This window comes from Periophthalmus magnuspinnatus, chromosome 14, assembly GCF_009829125.3.
Source record: "Periophthalmus magnuspinnatus isolate fPerMag1 chromosome 14, fPerMag1.2.pri, whole genome shotgun sequence".
In the NCBI taxonomy this organism is placed as follows: Eukaryota; Metazoa; Chordata; class Actinopteri; order Gobiiformes; family Gobiidae; genus Periophthalmus; species Periophthalmus magnuspinnatus.
This window is the reverse complement of record NC_047139.1, coordinates 32,165,997-32,184,574: the sequence shown is the minus strand read 5'-3', so window position 1 is coordinate 32,184,574 and position 18,578 is coordinate 32,165,997. Positions and strand designations below refer to the sequence as shown.

The 18,578-nt window shown below is 40.8% G+C and overlaps 1 protein-coding gene across 1 annotated transcript in view; it reads right to left on the bottom strand.

Annotated features, from left to right (window-relative positions):
- Window positions 1–17,580, bottom strand: part of caln2 (calneuron 2) — a 63,651-nt gene extending 46,071 nt beyond the window's left edge. Inside the window, exons 1-2 of the mRNA XM_033979008.2 lie at window positions 17,529–17,580; window positions 756–880 (exon numbers count right to left, since the gene is read on the bottom strand). Of these exons, the coding sequence (XP_033834899.1) occupies window positions 756–873 (118 nt within the window). The 5' untranslated portion in view covers window positions 874–880; window positions 17,529–17,580. The remainder of the gene's footprint in view (window positions 1–755; window positions 881–17,528) is intronic.
- Between the last annotated feature and the right edge of the window lie 998 nt (window positions 17,581–18,578).

Genomic DNA, 18,578 nt, shown 5'->3' with positions numbered 1-18,578 from the left:
AAGTGCTTTTCACAACTCTCAGACACCAGAGTTTTGCCCTGAAAGTAAAAACTAATATGGAAACACGCAAATCCTATCATCAGATAATGTTTCGTGGGTGGTAATGTTTTGTAATTGGTACACAATGGACTTACTTTGACCTAAACAGCTGCTTATACAATATAGCTGTACTGGGGTAAGACAAGTATTTGCTCAAATACATGGGGAAAAATTGGGCACAGGGCCTTTAAGAAGAACGGAGCTCTCCTGAAAAATATGGTGTTTTGTTCTGAACAGAATATTACATTTGTAGCAGCATCTGGTGATAAACATGGCCTTAAAAGAGGGTAATCTTTTACAGTATAATATGTATTTAATTGGAAATCAAGACGTAGGTTGTTAAAAAAAAAAAATTGTCATAATGAAATAGTAATAAAATACAAACACAAATTTATGCAGCTACATGCTTAAACTGTAAATACACTGCTGTTCTACTCAAGCGTTGCCTAAGATATATTTTGCATCCATAAGTTGTTTTAAGTCACACTGCTGATTTGATTTACTCTGAAACATAATTGGAAAGCAATGCAGCCAGTCAAGCATTGAGTGATGAGCTAAATGGGAAAACCTCTCCCCACGAGAATTGGACTATTGTAACTGAATTGTTCTAGCAGCGTAACATTAATTGCCAGTACCTCCCTCCTTCTTCCCTCCTCTCTCACTTCTTCACACGGGACAGTATTCATGGGTCAGGGGGCAGAGGAGAGTGCACTCACCTTTCAGCTCCTCAGTGGAGATACTGGTGAGCTGGAAGGATTCATTGCCCTCGGCCAGGGAGTTGCTCAGGTAGTTGTCTGGATAGAGCAAGCCAGCCCGCACATGGTGGAACGGCATCTTCTCCCTGAAGACAAAATTAAAAAGTAAGAATGCATGCATTTGAAGTTTTGGTTTTTTTTGGCCATAAAAACAAATGCAAGGTGGACATATACTGTGGAACATTCCAGGCAACCTAATAATTTGTCCATGGAAATAGGTAGGTGGCAGACCCAGACAAGAAAATGTACACCTTTAAGAGAATAACTGCACAAAATAAACAATTGACTAACAATCCACATTTTTTTTGCAATGACTATGCCTCACTTTAAGATGGTTCGCCACCTGCTCCTGACAGGTTTGCATTTTAATGAAGGATGGGTCAAATGCAGAGTAGAGAAAGGGTTGACAATAATCATTCATGGGACTTTTTGTATAATCGTGATAATCGCCAACAAAGATAATGGCCATTATATCACTAGAATGTACAGAAAAAAACCTAAGGGCTTAGGGTTAGCAGCCCAGAATTGGACGCTCTTCCTGTTAATTTGTATTAGGGGGGCCCATGTGAGACTTCTTGTCCCGGACACCCAAATGTCAGTTGACGGCCCTGCTCATCCAGAATATTCTCTGCTACACTGTTGTTGTTTTCACTGATAACAAAGTACCATACTAAAAGAGTTCCTTAAACATGGAACTTATAAATCAGAAGATTTAAATGATAATTATCAAATTTGCTGATTTAAAGTAAAATTTCAATATCGTCACATGCCTAATGCAGAGGACACATTTCTGTATGAACACAATATGAAAGACAAGCTAAGTCAAGGATGGCATCCATTGCTAATAATTGCATGCCAAATCTTGTTAGTAGAGTCAAATGTTTTGCTATAGCCACAGTGGAACAGAATGAGGAGTAAGTTACATATAAGATGACATTTTATCATTGTATTATCTGCCATATATTCATAGCAGTCAAATAGTTAGGTTAATCCCCTGACAATATACCTAAACATCATTAAAACTGAATGTGCTTTATCCTGACAACATCCTCTCTCCAATGCAGCGTTAGTATGTCTACATTAACTCTGATGCTAAGTGAGGTTCCTGTCTGCCCATGTGCGTATGTTAAATCCCTAGTGCTGTCTGAAGCCCTATTTAGAAACCCGCACATTGTACTCCCATCTTTCTCCCTTTCATTTCTAGAGAATCTGCCTCTGTCTCCTCATGCCACACTGACAAATTATGTAATCTCTTCATAATTCAAGGCTGTCTCATAAAAATATATTCCACTGTTATTGTTCAGATAAATAGCAGGCTATTCAATCATGAGATTTTATCGAGCGATCTTTCTTGTGGTTTCTATCTTGATATCAGGCGGCTGTCATCACTTCATCGGGCTGTGTGTGCGGACATGTGTTATGTCAAGAAGAGCAAATATTAGCCATCAATAAAGCCTGTCCAACTGAGACCCATCCACCCAGGTTTATTCAAATATGTGGGTATTTTCCAATGTATTTTCATAAGGAAGCAAATAATAATAATAATAATAATAATAATAATAATAATAATAATAATAATAATAATAATAATAAAGCATAAACGTTTCTTTCTATGTTAAAAGGGTTTTAAGATCACCTAATACAATTAGGTTACTACATCATTTCTAAAGACTAAGGGTACATTCAGGTTCAGGGTACATTCTAGAATACACTTTTTTCCAACACTTTACAAAGATGTAAATCTGGTCACCGGTGAATCTGATTAGATGGGTGTGATTGATAGGTGGATCAGAAACATGCATGGGAAAAAAGAGAGGAAAAACATCACAGATTTCTGCAGAATTAATGAGCCAAGTACTAAACTCAATGTGTCACTCAAAGAAGAGGTAAGAGAAATGTAATTTTATCCACCAGAAAAGTTACATAATGCAACTTGACTTGACATGAAGAAAATAAATGAGTTTTTTTGTGCTCTTCTATCTGTATGAACATGAATGTCTTATATTATTACTGTTATACAATGTTACTATTCTTATATTGTATACATATTCTGTAACATAATTGAAAAAATAGACCCATTTGAATGTTTCATTTATGTTTTATAGCTCACATTGTTTGTATTGTCCACATTGATGCATCCTTCTTTATCATCACTAATTGAACAAAACAATAAAGATCTATAGTATCATCATATTTATAGATACAGATACATTGTCACATTTTAGTTCTCTCTGGTCAAAAGTCTTCAGTATTGACGCCTGTGGTGCAGAGCGAGCTGAGGTGAGCTGAGGTGAGGACATAGAGACAGTGCAGGAGATCCCTGGAGCATTGTGCCGAGCAAGTGAAAAGAAAAAGAAAATAATATATATGGATGTTTCTTGGAGCATTCACACTAAGAGGCAGAGTGTAAGATTTTATAGGACATGGTTAAAATGGACTACGAGAATGCTAATGTTGCTTCTGCACAATTTGGTTACTTATTGTCAATTTGAATTTGATTTTTAGAGGGAAAAGGAAACTCCACCAGTTTAACCAACACAAGTTACAACAAATGAAACACCTAAGCCAAAACAGCTTAATAAAAATCTCACATATGCTGTGTCTATATGAATATGTAACACATTATTTAATATCTTAAATTAAATGACAAAAATGAAAAAAACTTAATTTTTGCACTATGGCCCTTTTTGTTAGCATTGCCAGCATGATGAATTCTCACAATTTTTGTGAGGTCATAAACTCACCGGCTCGAGCAGCTCCATTTGAATTGTTTGCGTGTGATGGAAAGGACAGCACTGTGGTTTTGGGCAGAAATGATTTATGCATTTGTGGATGGGTAAGACACATGTGTTTTTCTCTCAACTGGATATAACTAAAATTAATTCTCACCCATTCCCACACCAGACACAAGGGGCAAGGTGAGCTAAGTGTCTTACCAAGGACACAACAGCATTCAACTGTGGGAGCTGGAATTGCACCACCAACCCGTGGGTCAGTGGATCCGATCGCTCAACCAACGATGTTCACGTGGACACTCTACTAACTGAGCTACTGTCGCCCAAGGGACTCTCAGATTTTCTTTTCTTTCTTTCTTTCTTTTTTTTTTTTTAATAAATGAAAAACTAGCCAAATAACCTCCATAGAGACACACAAGTGGAGGACTTGCACCTGATGACCACCACAACACAGTGATAGCGTGTTATTATTCCCCACCTGTAGGGCATATAAACACAGATGGGCTTTTGCAACAATGTCATACAGGTGCTACTGTTTACAGTCTCGTCTCCTTGCCTCCTTGTCTCCTTGTCTCCTTGACTTCTCAATTCCTCTGTAGTAAATCCTGCCCAGTGTAGAGAGAGGGTCATACAAAAGAGAGACATTTGTAATTGGTTCTCTACACTCAGTATACATGATTGACAATTCAGGACTCAAAGAATCAAGGAGTTGAGGAGATGAGAAAACTGAATTGGGATGAGGCTACTGTTATATGTATAAGTGAATTAGTGATTATGTATGTGCAGTCTGTGTATTAGCACTTTAGATGTTCCTCCTATTGGTCACACCATGATAATTACATGCAATGTGATTTCATAATGGTGCGACTAATGAAATAACTGACCATAATTGACATCTCTACATGCACCACTGGATTCTGATTACTCCTGTGACCTTCTTCAACGTTGTCCTCCTGTGCGAACTACTTTATATCACTTTGAATACCGGGAACTTGCAACCATAACTTAATATATCATTTTTTATTTTGCTGTGACCTAAAGGGACAGAAGTTTACACCTTTCTGTCAAGGTTGAGACCATCTGCTACTGGTCCTAAAGTTGTCCCAGATGCATATTCAAATCACCTAGGTCACCACAGCAAACAAATCAGATGACAGGTCTTACAATGCATCTACTGGAACTACAAGAGTCTCCTGGTTTAATCTATCTTTTGTTATGCATCCATGTAGTAACATAACACATCAAACAAGGACACAATGCGAATATGTAATGCTGTTGCTGGTAGTGGGAACTGTAAGGCTAACATTTAAGGGAGTTGGACCAGATGCCCTTCCTATCACAAATAGACAAATGACTGTGGCTGGCGAGAGTATCCAGAGACACAACTGGATCAGAATAACCTTCTACCTGCTGCGCTCAAGTTGAATGTTAACCAGTAGCACCTCTGTTGTATCTGACTATGACTGTGGTGAGGATTGCTGTCTTGTGCCATTTATGAAAAAAGTTGGGTCCCGCATTTCTGACAACATATCAGCCCATATATGTAAATGTAAAAATACATTATCAATACAAACCTTGAGGGCATTATTAAGAGAGCTCTTTACTCCTTAAATATTGCCAAAAATGTCACATTGTTGCAGGTGTAGGTATGTACTAACCTCTGGGCAAACTCAAAACTTATATTGATGTTACCATGGCAACGTTCAACTTCATTTCTACCAATACAGAAAGAAACGACATATAATTTTGGGCTGTGCAGAAGGAGACTGAATGACACTGGAAGGAAAACATTGAAAGATGGAAAGTAAATCATTAATCTTTTCACATTATTGAGCTGAGACTGTATGCAACACAGCTACTGAATGAGGGAATAAAAATAATAGTATTTAACAAATCATCAAAATTGTGTACATGGTAAATAAGGTTAAAAGGAAATCAATAGAATAAATCAAAAGGAAATGGACTAGGATTAGAACCAGGTTTAAAAAACTCCAACCATAAATGGAACTACTCCGACAATAGGGACTACACTGGGACTAAATACCAGGAATAATCAGGACTAGAACTACAGTAAATCAAGTCTTTATCAGGACCAAACCAGGATCCAGCCAGGATGAAACCAGGAACAAATAGGGAACCAAGCTGGGACCAAACTGGAACCAAACCAGGTCTGGGGAAGACCAAACCAGGACCAAACCAGGAGCAGCCCAGGACAAGCATTCAAATAAATCTTGATCTCTTCAAAATGTCATGTTATTTTAAAAAGCCTGTGTATGATTCACAACAAATCATTAAATTAATTGGCTTTGGTGAACATAATAATCAACAAAATTCCTCCTTTTGCGAGACCTGACTAGATTGTGCAACTAAAGCATGCTGTTAGTGAGATGTGAGGCTGGGCTCTACTAAATGAAAATTGCATGTCTTTCAACATCACAGGGTGCAGATTGCTGTGATTCTGCCTCACTGTTTTTACACATCAAGTCCTAATAATCTCGAAGAGTCTGATGGAAATAGCCAATTTGAAGCTAAACGAAACCTAAATGGCATTAATAAACTAGACCACTGGCTTCATCTTTGCTGTGTTAAAGTATGACTCACAAAATAAACAATGACATGTTGAGTAGTTTTCAAAGCTGGAAATGGGAGCTGGAATCACGCTGCCAACCTGCTCTACCAATGATGTTTATGTCAATGTCAAGAACCCAGTCTGTCCTGTCTTTCTTGTGTTGTTCTCCCCCTCCCTTCTGTGTTAGAGCCTGGAGCTGGGCAGAAATTCTGGCTCCTCCCATGTACACCTGCAACTCAATCCGTAATCAAGCTGCACCTGGGGAGAACAAAGGGACTGTGGACCTGACACTCGTCCACATATCAATAATGGTACAGCTCTGCTTGGCTCAGTCTCATGTTTCGCATTTTTAACTTTGCACTCAGTTGGATATTTCTTGTTCCTCACCAGATCCCGCTCTCTGGACCTGATCAGCTCCTCTGCCTCTGACCCAACTCTCCACAATCGCTACAAACCTCACATCTTCCAACCCAGTTCACCTTGACCAGTACAGGCTACCTCATCTCTGACTCCGCTGCCCACAACCCACTCAAAGACTGCTGCAAACAACCCTGCTCTCAACTGTCTGATCCATCTACCTCCATTTGCATTATATTTTCTGTAAATAAACCATGTTAAATTTTTCACCTTACTCTTTGCTCCCCCTGTCAGTCGTTACAACAGAACGATCTGGCCAACATGGACCAATCAGACTCGGGGCCGGATCAAACGCTACACTGGGCGTTTTCACATCACGGAGTCATCATTGGGCAACACGAACAAACTATCCGAACCTTGCTTGAATGTAACCACACCCTGAGCCAGCAAATTACCCAGCTCTCCAACCAGGTCTCCACTCTGCTCCCTTCCCTGCCTTCAGCTACCGCCACCACAGTCGTCGTCTCCAGGACAACCTGGAATTGAGAGTCACCGATCCAGACCCATAATCAGGTCAGCCCAGCCTCTGTTGGGGCTTTCTTTTTCAATCCTCTTCCATGTTTCAACAACCTCCAGCCTGTTTTACATCAGACGCTGCAAAGATACGGTACATGTGTGGATTACTGAGGGGGAGAGCACTCCAGTGGGCAGAGGCTGCGTTAGACCATGTGACTTTTGATGGGTTTGCGGGAGAGTTTAAACTAGTTTTCGATCACCCGCACTATCAAGCTGACACCTCTCTCCACCTATTAAGTCTAGTTCAGGGATTCAGGTCTATGGCAGATTACACCATCGAGTTTTGAACACTGGCAGTGGAGGTGGATTGGACGGACAGCGCACTTAAGGTTGTCTTCGTGAAAGGACTAAGTGACAAATTAAAGGGTGAACTGGTTTCTCAAGATGACCCACCTGACCTAAAATCTTTGCGAACCATATCGACAATCGGATGCAGAGCTGCCAGAGGGAGATATACTGCTCGCCGGCCTGGATCTTGAACCTCCCCACCCCTTCACCACGAGTCAACCTGCCCCCAGCGGCACCCCCAGAGGAGCCAATACAGCTGGGTCGAGCGCATCTGACTGCAGAGGAGCTTCTGCGACACTGCCAGGCTGGTGAGTGCCTGTATTATGGAAGGCAGGGTCACTTCCCCACAACTTGCCCGGTTCAGCCAAAAGGGGGCGCCCATCAGTAGGACTGGGAGTACTGGTGGATCAGCAACACATCCCAGAGAAGAAGCATAATAGACTACCTTGTCTCGTTAGAACTGTCACCCGGTCACCCTACCTGTAAGAGGACTTCCTAGACCAGCAGGTGGCCGAACAGTTGGGGGTAGGTTTGGAGCCTCTTAAACAACCACTCACAGCCCTGGCTCTTAATGGGAGGCTACTGGCCAGGGTTACGCATATTATTATTACATACATACCTTAGTCTTTTCCAGGAATCACCATAAAAACAGGCGCTTCTATGTAATTTCTGCTCCCACTACGCAGCTTATTCTGGGTGACCCCTAGCTCACAACCCCAAATTTGACTGGGCTAGGGGGAAAGTGTTGGAGTAGAGTCCTGTTTGCCATGCGAACTGCTTGCAATCTGCTCTGTCTCCAGTAGGGAGTGCCAACTCATACTCCAGTCGCCCTCCGAACAAACCTCTCCTCTGTGCTGAGTGAATACCGTGACTTAAGGGATGTTTTTAGTAAAAGTCGGGCGCCGGCTCTTCTTCCCCACAGACCATACAACTGTGTGTATCGACCTCCTGCCCAGTGCTCCCTTGCCTTCCAGTTGCCTCTATAATCTCTCCAAACCGGAAAGGGAGACTATCGAACAATATATTTGGGACTCCCTTGCCGCTGGTATTATCCGCCCTCTTCACCCTTGGGTGCTGGATTGTTCTTTGTGGCCCGCGAATGACAGAGATGCTAGGGTGTACATGTTGGCATGCCAGGTGTGTGCCAGGAGCAAAGCCTACCACTTGATGCCCTCCGGCCTGCTCTACCTGCTGCCTGTTCTGAAGCACCCTTGGTCTCACGTGGCAGTGGACTTCGTGACTGGTCTTCCATCTTCTCAAGGTAACACAGTCATTCTCACAATCGTTGACCGGTTCTCCAAAGCAGCCCATTTCGTCGCTGAAACTCCTGACTGCCAAGGACACCGCAAATCACATAATCAACCATCTATTCCGACTGCATGGAATTATGGTGGATATAGTGTCCGACCACGGGACTCAATTCACATCACAAGTTTGTCGCTCCTTTTGTGAGAGCCTGGGTGCATCAGTGAGTCTTACCTCCAGCTTTCACCCCCAGACCAACGGACAAACCGAGTGTGCGAACCAGGACCTAGAGACAGCCCTACATTGTGTGGTTTCCTCTAACCCCTGCCGTGGATCGAATACTCTCCTGGTGAGTAGCCTGCTAAGCCTGCTACCGGCTTATCCCCTTTTCAAGCCTCGCTATGGTACCAGCCTCCACTATTCCATCAAATAAAAAGGCCAGGATGAAGGCAGCTGCAGACAGACACCGTACTCCCGCTCCCCAACATCAGTCAGAGCAGTCAGTTTGGCTTTCATCAAAAAAAATATCCCGCTCAGAACAGACTCACGCAAAGTCTCTCCTTGCTTCTTGGGCCCCTTCAAAATCACCAAAATCATCAGTCCATCTGCAGTACGCCTTCAGCTGCCTCCTTCCCTCCGCATCCACCCTACGTTCCATGTCTCACAACTCAAACCCATTCTAGTGACCTATAAATCTTTGGTCCCACTGTCAGTTGTTACGAGAGCGAGATTCAAACCACCAACCTTTGGGTCAATGGACAAACCAGGTGAGCTACTGTCGCCTATAAATATGTATAAGGCCATTCTGTGGAACATTACAGGATTCTGAACCAAAACTACAGTAGTGACTGGATTTACTAATAGTAGCCTATACAGTGTGAAAACTGTGATGATGTATCATTGACATCATCCATAACAATGAAAATGCCGAAATTTTATAACGATAAAAATAAATCTCTTAAATAATTCTACAATTTTACCCAGCATGAGATTTGAAAGATGCCCCTGCTGTCCTTTTTAGCAAGATTCAAGGGCTAAAAATGTTGTCAAAAATGGCAAGGGGCTGATTTAAGAGACAGAAAGCAGCATGCCATTTTAATAATAGACTTAATGACTAGCTTCGACCGGGATTGAAGTTATAACTGTCATATAATGATAGTGTCACCGTTCACTGACAGGCTGTGTGATGTAATGAGATATTTCAGAGTACCTGTTACATTTAATTTATGCATATATTTCTATGGAGAGGTTATAGACAGCCAACTGGGTTTGATTTCCCCTATTTTACATTAGTTTACGGGCCTACAGGAATGCATGCATGTACAATCACTTGGGCAAACATGTTGGGAATATGCAAATATTTATGTGCTGGTCGCCGTGTGTGCAATTCCTTTCTAAATGATTATGAATACATTATAGATACACATTTCAGGACCGCATTGGTGATTAACATGTAATGAATAGGCTGCAGTGGGATGAAATGCATCAATTTCTCATACTCTGACAAATGTAACTAACAATTATTGAATCAGTACAGAAATTAATGAGACATATGATACAAAATTAACACGGGAACACATTTTAACAGTTCATCTGCTCACAAAATTGTTCCCATGAGATACACTTGCTGAAACAAATCAAATTCAAACACATATATCTAATCAAAGGTCATAAATGTTGTGTTTTTGCTTTACCTGGGGTTTATTATTGTTCATATGATACATTTACATTGTCACCTATTGTTCAGCTTGAAGCTTCCGGGGTTATTTTTATTCAGTTTACTTATTCTGCTGCAGTTCTTACTCTTACAACACTGCTATATTACCATAAATGGTAAATGGTTGCATTTTTATATAGCACTTTTCCACCTTTAAGGCACTCAAGGCTTTTTTACATCAATGAACCACTCACCCATTCACACACGCATACATACACCAGAGTACACAGACACTGGGGGCGAGGTGGATTAAATGTTTTGCCCAAGGGCACAATGACAATATCCGTTTGGGGGGCTAGAATTGCTGACTGCACTACTGATGGTGTTTATGTCAGTGGACAAACACTATACCAACTGAGCTTCTGTCACCGCCATAATGGACAAATCATTGTCGCTTACCTTACTTTTGTTAGTTGATACATATTTAATTAGTATCATTGTCAAGATGGGTTCAAGGAAGACAGAAGTGCGTCCACATAGTGTCAATAAATGTGATTACAAATAAATCACTGCATTACTGCTGACATGTTTTCCCAGCATTGCAGGATAGGTAAACAATCAAATGACCACTCATTTATGTCCTTGAATGAGTTCTATTGAGAGATAAAGTCAAATATATGAACTTCAGGCACAAGGTGTCAGTAAAGACTCCAACAAAGAGACTAGGTGGCAAAACCTATAGCGTATTCATCCCCAAACTAAAGAAAACAAAAAAAAAAAAAACCCTAAAAACCCCCGCAACATTCAAAATCCTCAATATACTGTCAATGTCTTATCCCATATTTGGAAAAACGTCTTCTTAATGGAGTGATATTGGTGCTGACAAGGACAGATTTTGAAGAAAAACTCTATGTGATAAAACCCAGAGCAGCAACTGCAGTAGATAGCTATAGCGTGATATACAGATAGACAGGGAGCGAGTAGGAGGAGAGGTGGAAGACAGACGGAGAGATGAAAGCAGTGAATGAGAGAGGTGCGTCTGTGGCTCTTTGAACCCAGAGGTCAGAGCAGCTCCAGGGAGTCCAGTTTTAAGTCCACACTACAGTGGTCACAGAAGACTAAATGCCTATATTATTATTATTAGGCCCGAGCCTGGGACAACGTCCCGGCGAGGGACTCATTAAAACCGTGTCCGGAGCATGGAAAATGGCAAAAATCAAATAGTAAACACGCCCCGATATGGCAGTGAGTGGTGTCAAAAATTAGAACTCGACAAGCTCTAATTGTCACAAAAGACCCCAAGAAAAAATAACGAAAGACGACTCAGTAGCGCCCCCTCAAACTTTAATTTTCATGGGGCCAAAGGGAGCCCGACTCGGAAAAACGTCAACGCAAAAATCCGAAACTCACATCAAAAAATAGGAAATCTCAGGACATGACAAAAATGATATTATGGCCCCACATAGCTGCTAAAATCAAAGGACTCCCCACACCCAATCTCACAGATCTAAATAATCAGGCTATTGGACGCTTCGCACTTGCCATAACACAAGACGCCACTCACCCTCTCCAGGACCATCTAATCCCTCTGCCCTCAAGACAGAGGTACAGGGCGATCAGGTGCAGGAGGACACGGTTTGGTACAAGCCTGATCCCGGCGGCCATTGCTTTCTTAAACAACAGGCCCCACTGAGGCATAATGTCTGTTTTTGTAATGTATGTTTATGTGAGTGTGATGTTTGGTGTTTATCTGTGTATATGTCAGACGTGCTCTGTGTATGTGGAAAGGAATCTCACCCCGGGGACAATAAAGTAAAGTCAAGTCAAGTCAAGCCCTAAATGTACAGGAAGTCGGCCATATTGGATCAAACCCGGAAATGACAAAAGTGCACACCCTCGCATTTAGGACAACTCCTCGCACAGTTTTCATCACAAAAGCTTCAAATTTGGTTAAATCCCACTAAACATATGTGTGATTAAAGATTATCAATTACATTTTGAATATGACTTTGGGTGTGGTCAAGGTGAATTTTCAACAAACTCGCAAATTTTTGAATATTTAAAAAAACATTTTACTTTCACACATTTTTTGTTGGGAAAACGCTAATACAGCGTTTATGCACATTTGTGAGCTGAACGCAATGATATGCAAATCAAGGCACTCGCTCACAAAATGGCTCTCTGGCGCCGTCTTCAAAAGACAATTGATTTGTCGTGGACCTGTGAAAAAATTCACAGGGGCCTTATTTGGGATGGGGCACAATGTGAGAAAGTCACATGACTCTAGCTGTTATGGTTTAGGAGAAAAAATAATGGGTGGAAAATGTGTTTCCATTATTATTATTCATCTTCTTCTTATTATTATTATTTTGGTGGCCAGATTGAAGCCACTTTTGACCCCCTGAACGTTAACGAAAAGTCAAGTTTATTGGACCCAAAATTCAAGGTTTGGTGAAAAATTTATTATTTTGATGTTCAAAAAAATTAATGTTTCAAAATGACTCAATAGCGCCACCTTAAAATTTGAAATACATTACAGCAATGAGAGACCTTTTTCATCATAGACAAATGAAATTTGGTACAAACATAGAACATGTCAAGACAAGTAAAAAATATATATTATGACCCCCACCCTAAACCCTACAGGAAGTCGACCATTGTGGGCGGAACCCCATTTTTTCAAAATTTTACCTCTCACATTTGGATTTTTTGCACCATGGATTTTGATTCAAGAAACTTGCAAATTGGTCAGAATGAAACAGCCCGATGTGGGAATATAGGGAACTGTCTTAGATTTTTCTACATCATAAAATATGGGAGCAATCAAAGAAAAAAAAACAATATTTTGAAGTGCTAAAGTGCGCATAATTCACGCATGCAGTGTCTTATTTCCCAGCATTAATATACATTTTGTTAAAAATCTTGATCTGCATGAAATGATATACAATTTACATATGGCAGAATTTTTTTTTGCTCCACAGCGCCCCCTTGAACTTTTGAATTGGACCAAAAAAATTACTTTGACGTAAACATTTGAAATTGGGCATGGACATTTGGCTTGGCAAACTGAACAAAAAAGCCAATGAGAACATACCTCTATCTGCAACTATGTTACCGTGGTAACATAATAAATGTGTCATTGAAATGAAATAGGTTCAGAGTACTGCACTTTGTTGTAGACTAAATAGATGCTCTACACTCATCCAACTATGGCCTAAAATTCAAGATTGACAAAAAATTTTGTATTTTTATGTGCAAAAAAATTTACGAATCAAAATGACTCAAAAATCAAAATACATTATGGCAATGAGAGACCTTTTTCATCATAGACAAATGAAATTTGGTACAAACATAGAACATGTCAAGCCAAGTAAAAAATTATATTATGACCCCACCCTAAACCCTACAGGAAGTCGGCTATTGTATATAACCTAATTTTTTCAAAATTTTACCTCTCACATTTGGATTTTTTACGCCATGGATTTTCATTCAAGAAACTTCCAAAATGGTCACAATTAACTAGACCCATGTGGGATTATAGGCTACTCTCTTGGAATTTTGTAAGTAATAAAATGTGGGTGTGGCTGGCCTGCAAAGAAAAAAGCTATTTTTAAAAGTTTTTAATTGCATGTAACTCACACTTTTAGTGTCCTATTTCCCGGCATGAATATACTTTTTTTTTTCAAAATGTTGATCTGAACACATAGATATACAATTTACACAGGTCAACAGGTAAACATTTGAAATTTGGCATGGACATCCCTATTCCTATACTGAACAAAAAAGTCAATGACACCATACCTCTATTTTCAAAGGTGTTGCCATGACAACGTCTGACATTTCTCTTTGAAATACATGGGTTTTGGTTAACAGGGATGAAAAATAATTACTTTGTCATAGACCACTGAAATTTGGTACACATATTCCTCTCATCATACTAAACAAAAAAGCCAATGAAGACATACCTTTATTTCCAACCGTTCAGGCGTGACAATGTCATAAATGGTCTCATTGGAATTAATGGAGTAGTATTACTCAGTCGCTGATTTTGGGGGGAGGGGCGATGTAAGCGGGAACGAAAGGCAGGATATTCACTGTGGCCTTTACCCCACTGTCGCAAGGGGTGGCGAGGGCCTTTATCACTGCTTGCAGTTATTATTATTATTATTATTATTATTATTATTATTATCTTTAATGTACATTAACACACGAATGAGGGCAAAACATCAAATATATGAGGTATATGTGTTTGTTTCCAAGATCATTTGCTTCTTTGTGTGTCCAACTATCTATTTATCTAGCCATGGGACTATTACAAAGAGCTGTCTCACTTGTGTACCCTTCTGTTTCAGTACAGAACTGACATTGTTATATACGTCTAAAGTGATATGTTGTCTTTAGATTCACTGGCGTGCATTTATTTGCTTTTGGACTACATTCTTTGATTAGTTTGCATTTTGTCCTTCTTTTGTCATTCTTTAATCGTTTTTGTAGTTCTGCTTGTGTCCCTGTCAGAGGATACTGAACTCACACCATACAAACTGTGAGAAAGAGAGGATGATGGTGTTGCTTCCTCACCTCCCTCTGTCCCCACAGACCCAAACGCATTAACAGCACAGCCCAGCCAACAGTCACAACTTTTTTTTTTTTTTTTATTCCCGAAAAACGCATATGAAGAAAACTGATTTCACAAAATGGCTGTATTAAAACAACAAAACCTAGATTCATACAAAACTTCTAAAAGGTATGGTATGCACACTGTTGCTTATCCAAATATGCAAATTGCAATGATTAAACTTCATCCAAGACTGCCTTCATATGATCTGGTTCTTGTAGATAAAACTACAAATTAGTTAATGCTTTTGTTTATGGAGGATCAAATCTGAGTTATTTGGCAGCACTGTCAAACAGACACACAATCACAACCAGCAATGTAACCACAATAGCAATTTGTCATACTTCAATTTAAAGACCTCAAGGCCAAATTATATAGACAAAAACAACACATTTCATCTCCACTTCTCGTTCAATACATCAATATGTACAAGCAAGAATATGACAGCACAGGTTGCAATATCAAAGTTAATGGCTAAACCAATAATACACGCTATTAGATTGATTGAAATCGCCCGCTGTCCTTTCATATTAGCTCAGACAGCATGACATTGCCTGAGTAACCTTGGACATACCTGCACCACGCATACAACCAGCCCCCACCGTCCGCTACCCCATCTCCCTTACCCCGCACATCTGGACTCCAAAAACAACTCCTCTAGGACATCCATAGACGTCGCTTCAGGTCGCAGCACCTTAAAATCTGAAATCAGTGAAGCGACGATGCTCCCAGGACGGTTCAAAAACTCCAAAAATGGTTTTAGCTGGAGCTCACGTTGCTTGTCAGAAAGTACTGGCCACCCATGAAGTCTATGTCTGCAGAGGAGAGGAGCGCACAGTTTCTCCCAAGCTCATAAACATATCCGAGACGTTAGCGCTGTCTAGTTGTACAAAGATGGACCACTGCCTCCCTCTCAAATAGTGTGTGGGACTCTTGGCAGTGTGTGTCACTGAGTCGGACATTGGTTTATAGTGGTGAAGTTTTGGAGCATCTGGCAATGAGAGTTAACACAATTGAGGCTTGATATTGTTCCAGATTCCATTTATCAACAGCAATATGCACCCTACTGCAGTGGACAGAAGGCGGAGGGAATGTTTTTTATGGATTATTGGGGATTTGTCTGAAGTTTAAATGTTACTGAGTGTACTGTGTCGTAAAACATCTTAAAATGTATATTTCTGAGTTATGTATAAGCAGTTTTCTTCTTTCCTTTCTGCTTTTCCCATCTGGTGCTGCAACATGACTCATCTGTCACCAAGCACCATATAATTTGGTATAGTATCTAGACCAGATGCCCTTCCTGAGACTGACACTAAAATACACTAATTTCACTGTAACAATGTAAATACAAGGTTTGTTTATAGAACTACTTGATGAATAAAAGACATGCAATGGACTTGACCTTTAAATTTAAAAAGCTTTTTGGAGACATAAAAGCTTTTTGGAGACTTATCAGTCAAATAATTTAATTAAAACATAAATAAATAAATAAATAAATAAATAAATAAATAAATAAATAAATAAATAAATACATAAATAAATAAATAAATAAATGTGATGGAAATACCACTAGAGGCCAGTGTTGGACATTATTCAGATACAATATATTTGATTTTCAAATCATTATATTGAGACTTTGCAAGGTGACTCTCAACCTGATAATCTTGCCTGCACAAATATCAGCTTTATTTGTGTGCAGTATTGAATTATTCTTATAGATTAAATGCAAACTTAATGTAAATGTATATAATCATTCACTTCAGTCTCAGCTAACATATATATCTGCATTTGTTAACAACAGATTTCAACGCAGTAACTTGTAAAGTATTTGTCCACGTATTGTGAAATAATCAAGATCAAGGTTGAAGTCTTCTGATGTGGGTTAAAATATGCACTAAGTACATAATCTAGTCTTCAAACAACGGCAGCTATATAAGGAGATGGACATTTATTTATACATAATTCCCAGGCCCAATACGCCTAAACAGCTGTTTTATGACTTATAAAGTCACATGTCACATATAGTCAGTACATTGCCTCTTGATGCAGGATCAGAGTGATGATGACGGAGATCCAGGCCTCCTGCTGCGTGTTGAGCCAATTACTGTGCCACTTACACTTATAGCAGTGAGATATGGACCTATAATCACCGATATCACACCTACTCACAACACACCTGTCATGCAACAGCAAGGCCCCTCTCAGATATCCCCGTATAGACTGGCGTGGTGTTCTGTTGCACTTTTTAAATAAATCCATGTCGTTAGTCCATAAAATGTATTTTCATTTCCCTCAAATGGATATTTTTTTCAGCTACAGTGATTGGGGGAGGTCTATCTGGTGCTTAAGCAGAATGGCAGCAGAAATTTGCACTTCATAAGCTCGTTTGCCACATTGTGTCCAGGCAACAGTAGTGCTCTTAACACATAGGATACTTTGAAGTGCCTCGCCAAACGCAGCTTATTCAAATGGACCAACAAGGGTTATGTTCTTACACCAAATGCGCACAAAACCCATAGTGACATTTCAGTGTTTTATGAATGCAAATGACCAAACGTATTGTCGTCAGCCATTACTGAAACACAGATCGAGTTCATGCTGTAGGAAGGCAAAAGGCATAACAATTACCACACGCACTCGCCTTCTCACACCTCCGCCGGTCACAACAGGTGCAGCAGCGGCAATGCGTTACCTGGCTGCGGTGAAAAGCCCTGCTCTTCGCCGCCCCTACCGCCTCCTCCTCCGCTGCTGCTCGGATGCTTCACACGGCGAGACGCACTGGCCGAGGCGCTGATCGGGCAGTCCGCGTCAACTGTGCAGGGCTGTGGGGCTTTTCGGGGGTGCGAGCCGCGGCTACAGATGGACTCATTCAGTCAGTGTGCGCCTCGAGGACTTCACCACTGTGTCATGCGCTTCTCACTTTTTACTGACTTGCCACCCCCCCAAAAATATCAACTGGTTAGACGAGGAGAGTGGTCCGAGAGGTAAAGGTGGAAGTGGTTCTGACTGCCCATGTATAAACGTCCATGCGTGTGGCTATACCTGACTTTCAAACGCCATGTCTTGGGATTTTATTTGGGCTTAAGTGATGAAAAATCTCCTCTTTTACCTCACTCAGACGGACGCCACCCAGCCGCCCACGGGTCTGGTTCCCCAAAATCCGCTTCTGTTGCTTCGCGTTATATAAAGCATAAATTTCCGTTTGAGTGGAGTTTTCTATGTCGAATCAACAGCACATAAGAATATGAGCAGTAGCCAACAAGAAGAAAAAGGCGGAGGAGGTGGTGATGTCCGGTTTGACTGAGAGCGCATTAGTCATTTGGAAAACACACGAAAGGAAAGGAAACTCCCAGCGTCTATTGAATACACTATCACGGCTTTTCCCGGAGTTAACCCATATATCGGTGCAGTCCCGGTAAGGGGGGCCACGAGCGGGGGCCACTGGCGGTAAATGTGGGATATGCGACGGTCAGACCACGGCGTTAATGGGAAACGCTCCTCTCTTCCCTGCATTCAGGTGCGCGAGAGAGAGTGGAGAGCGAGAGAGGAAAGAGGGAGGGAGGGAGGGAGAGAGAGAGAGAGAGAGAGAGAGAGAGAGAGAGAGAGAGAGAGAGAGAGAGAGAGAGAGAGAGAGAGAGAGAGGTGAGCAATTAGGGATGCAACATGTCTCCTGGGTAATGTGATCCTGGCATGCCAGATCTGGATGTATCAAGTCTGTACAAGCTTATTCAGAAAATCGTAA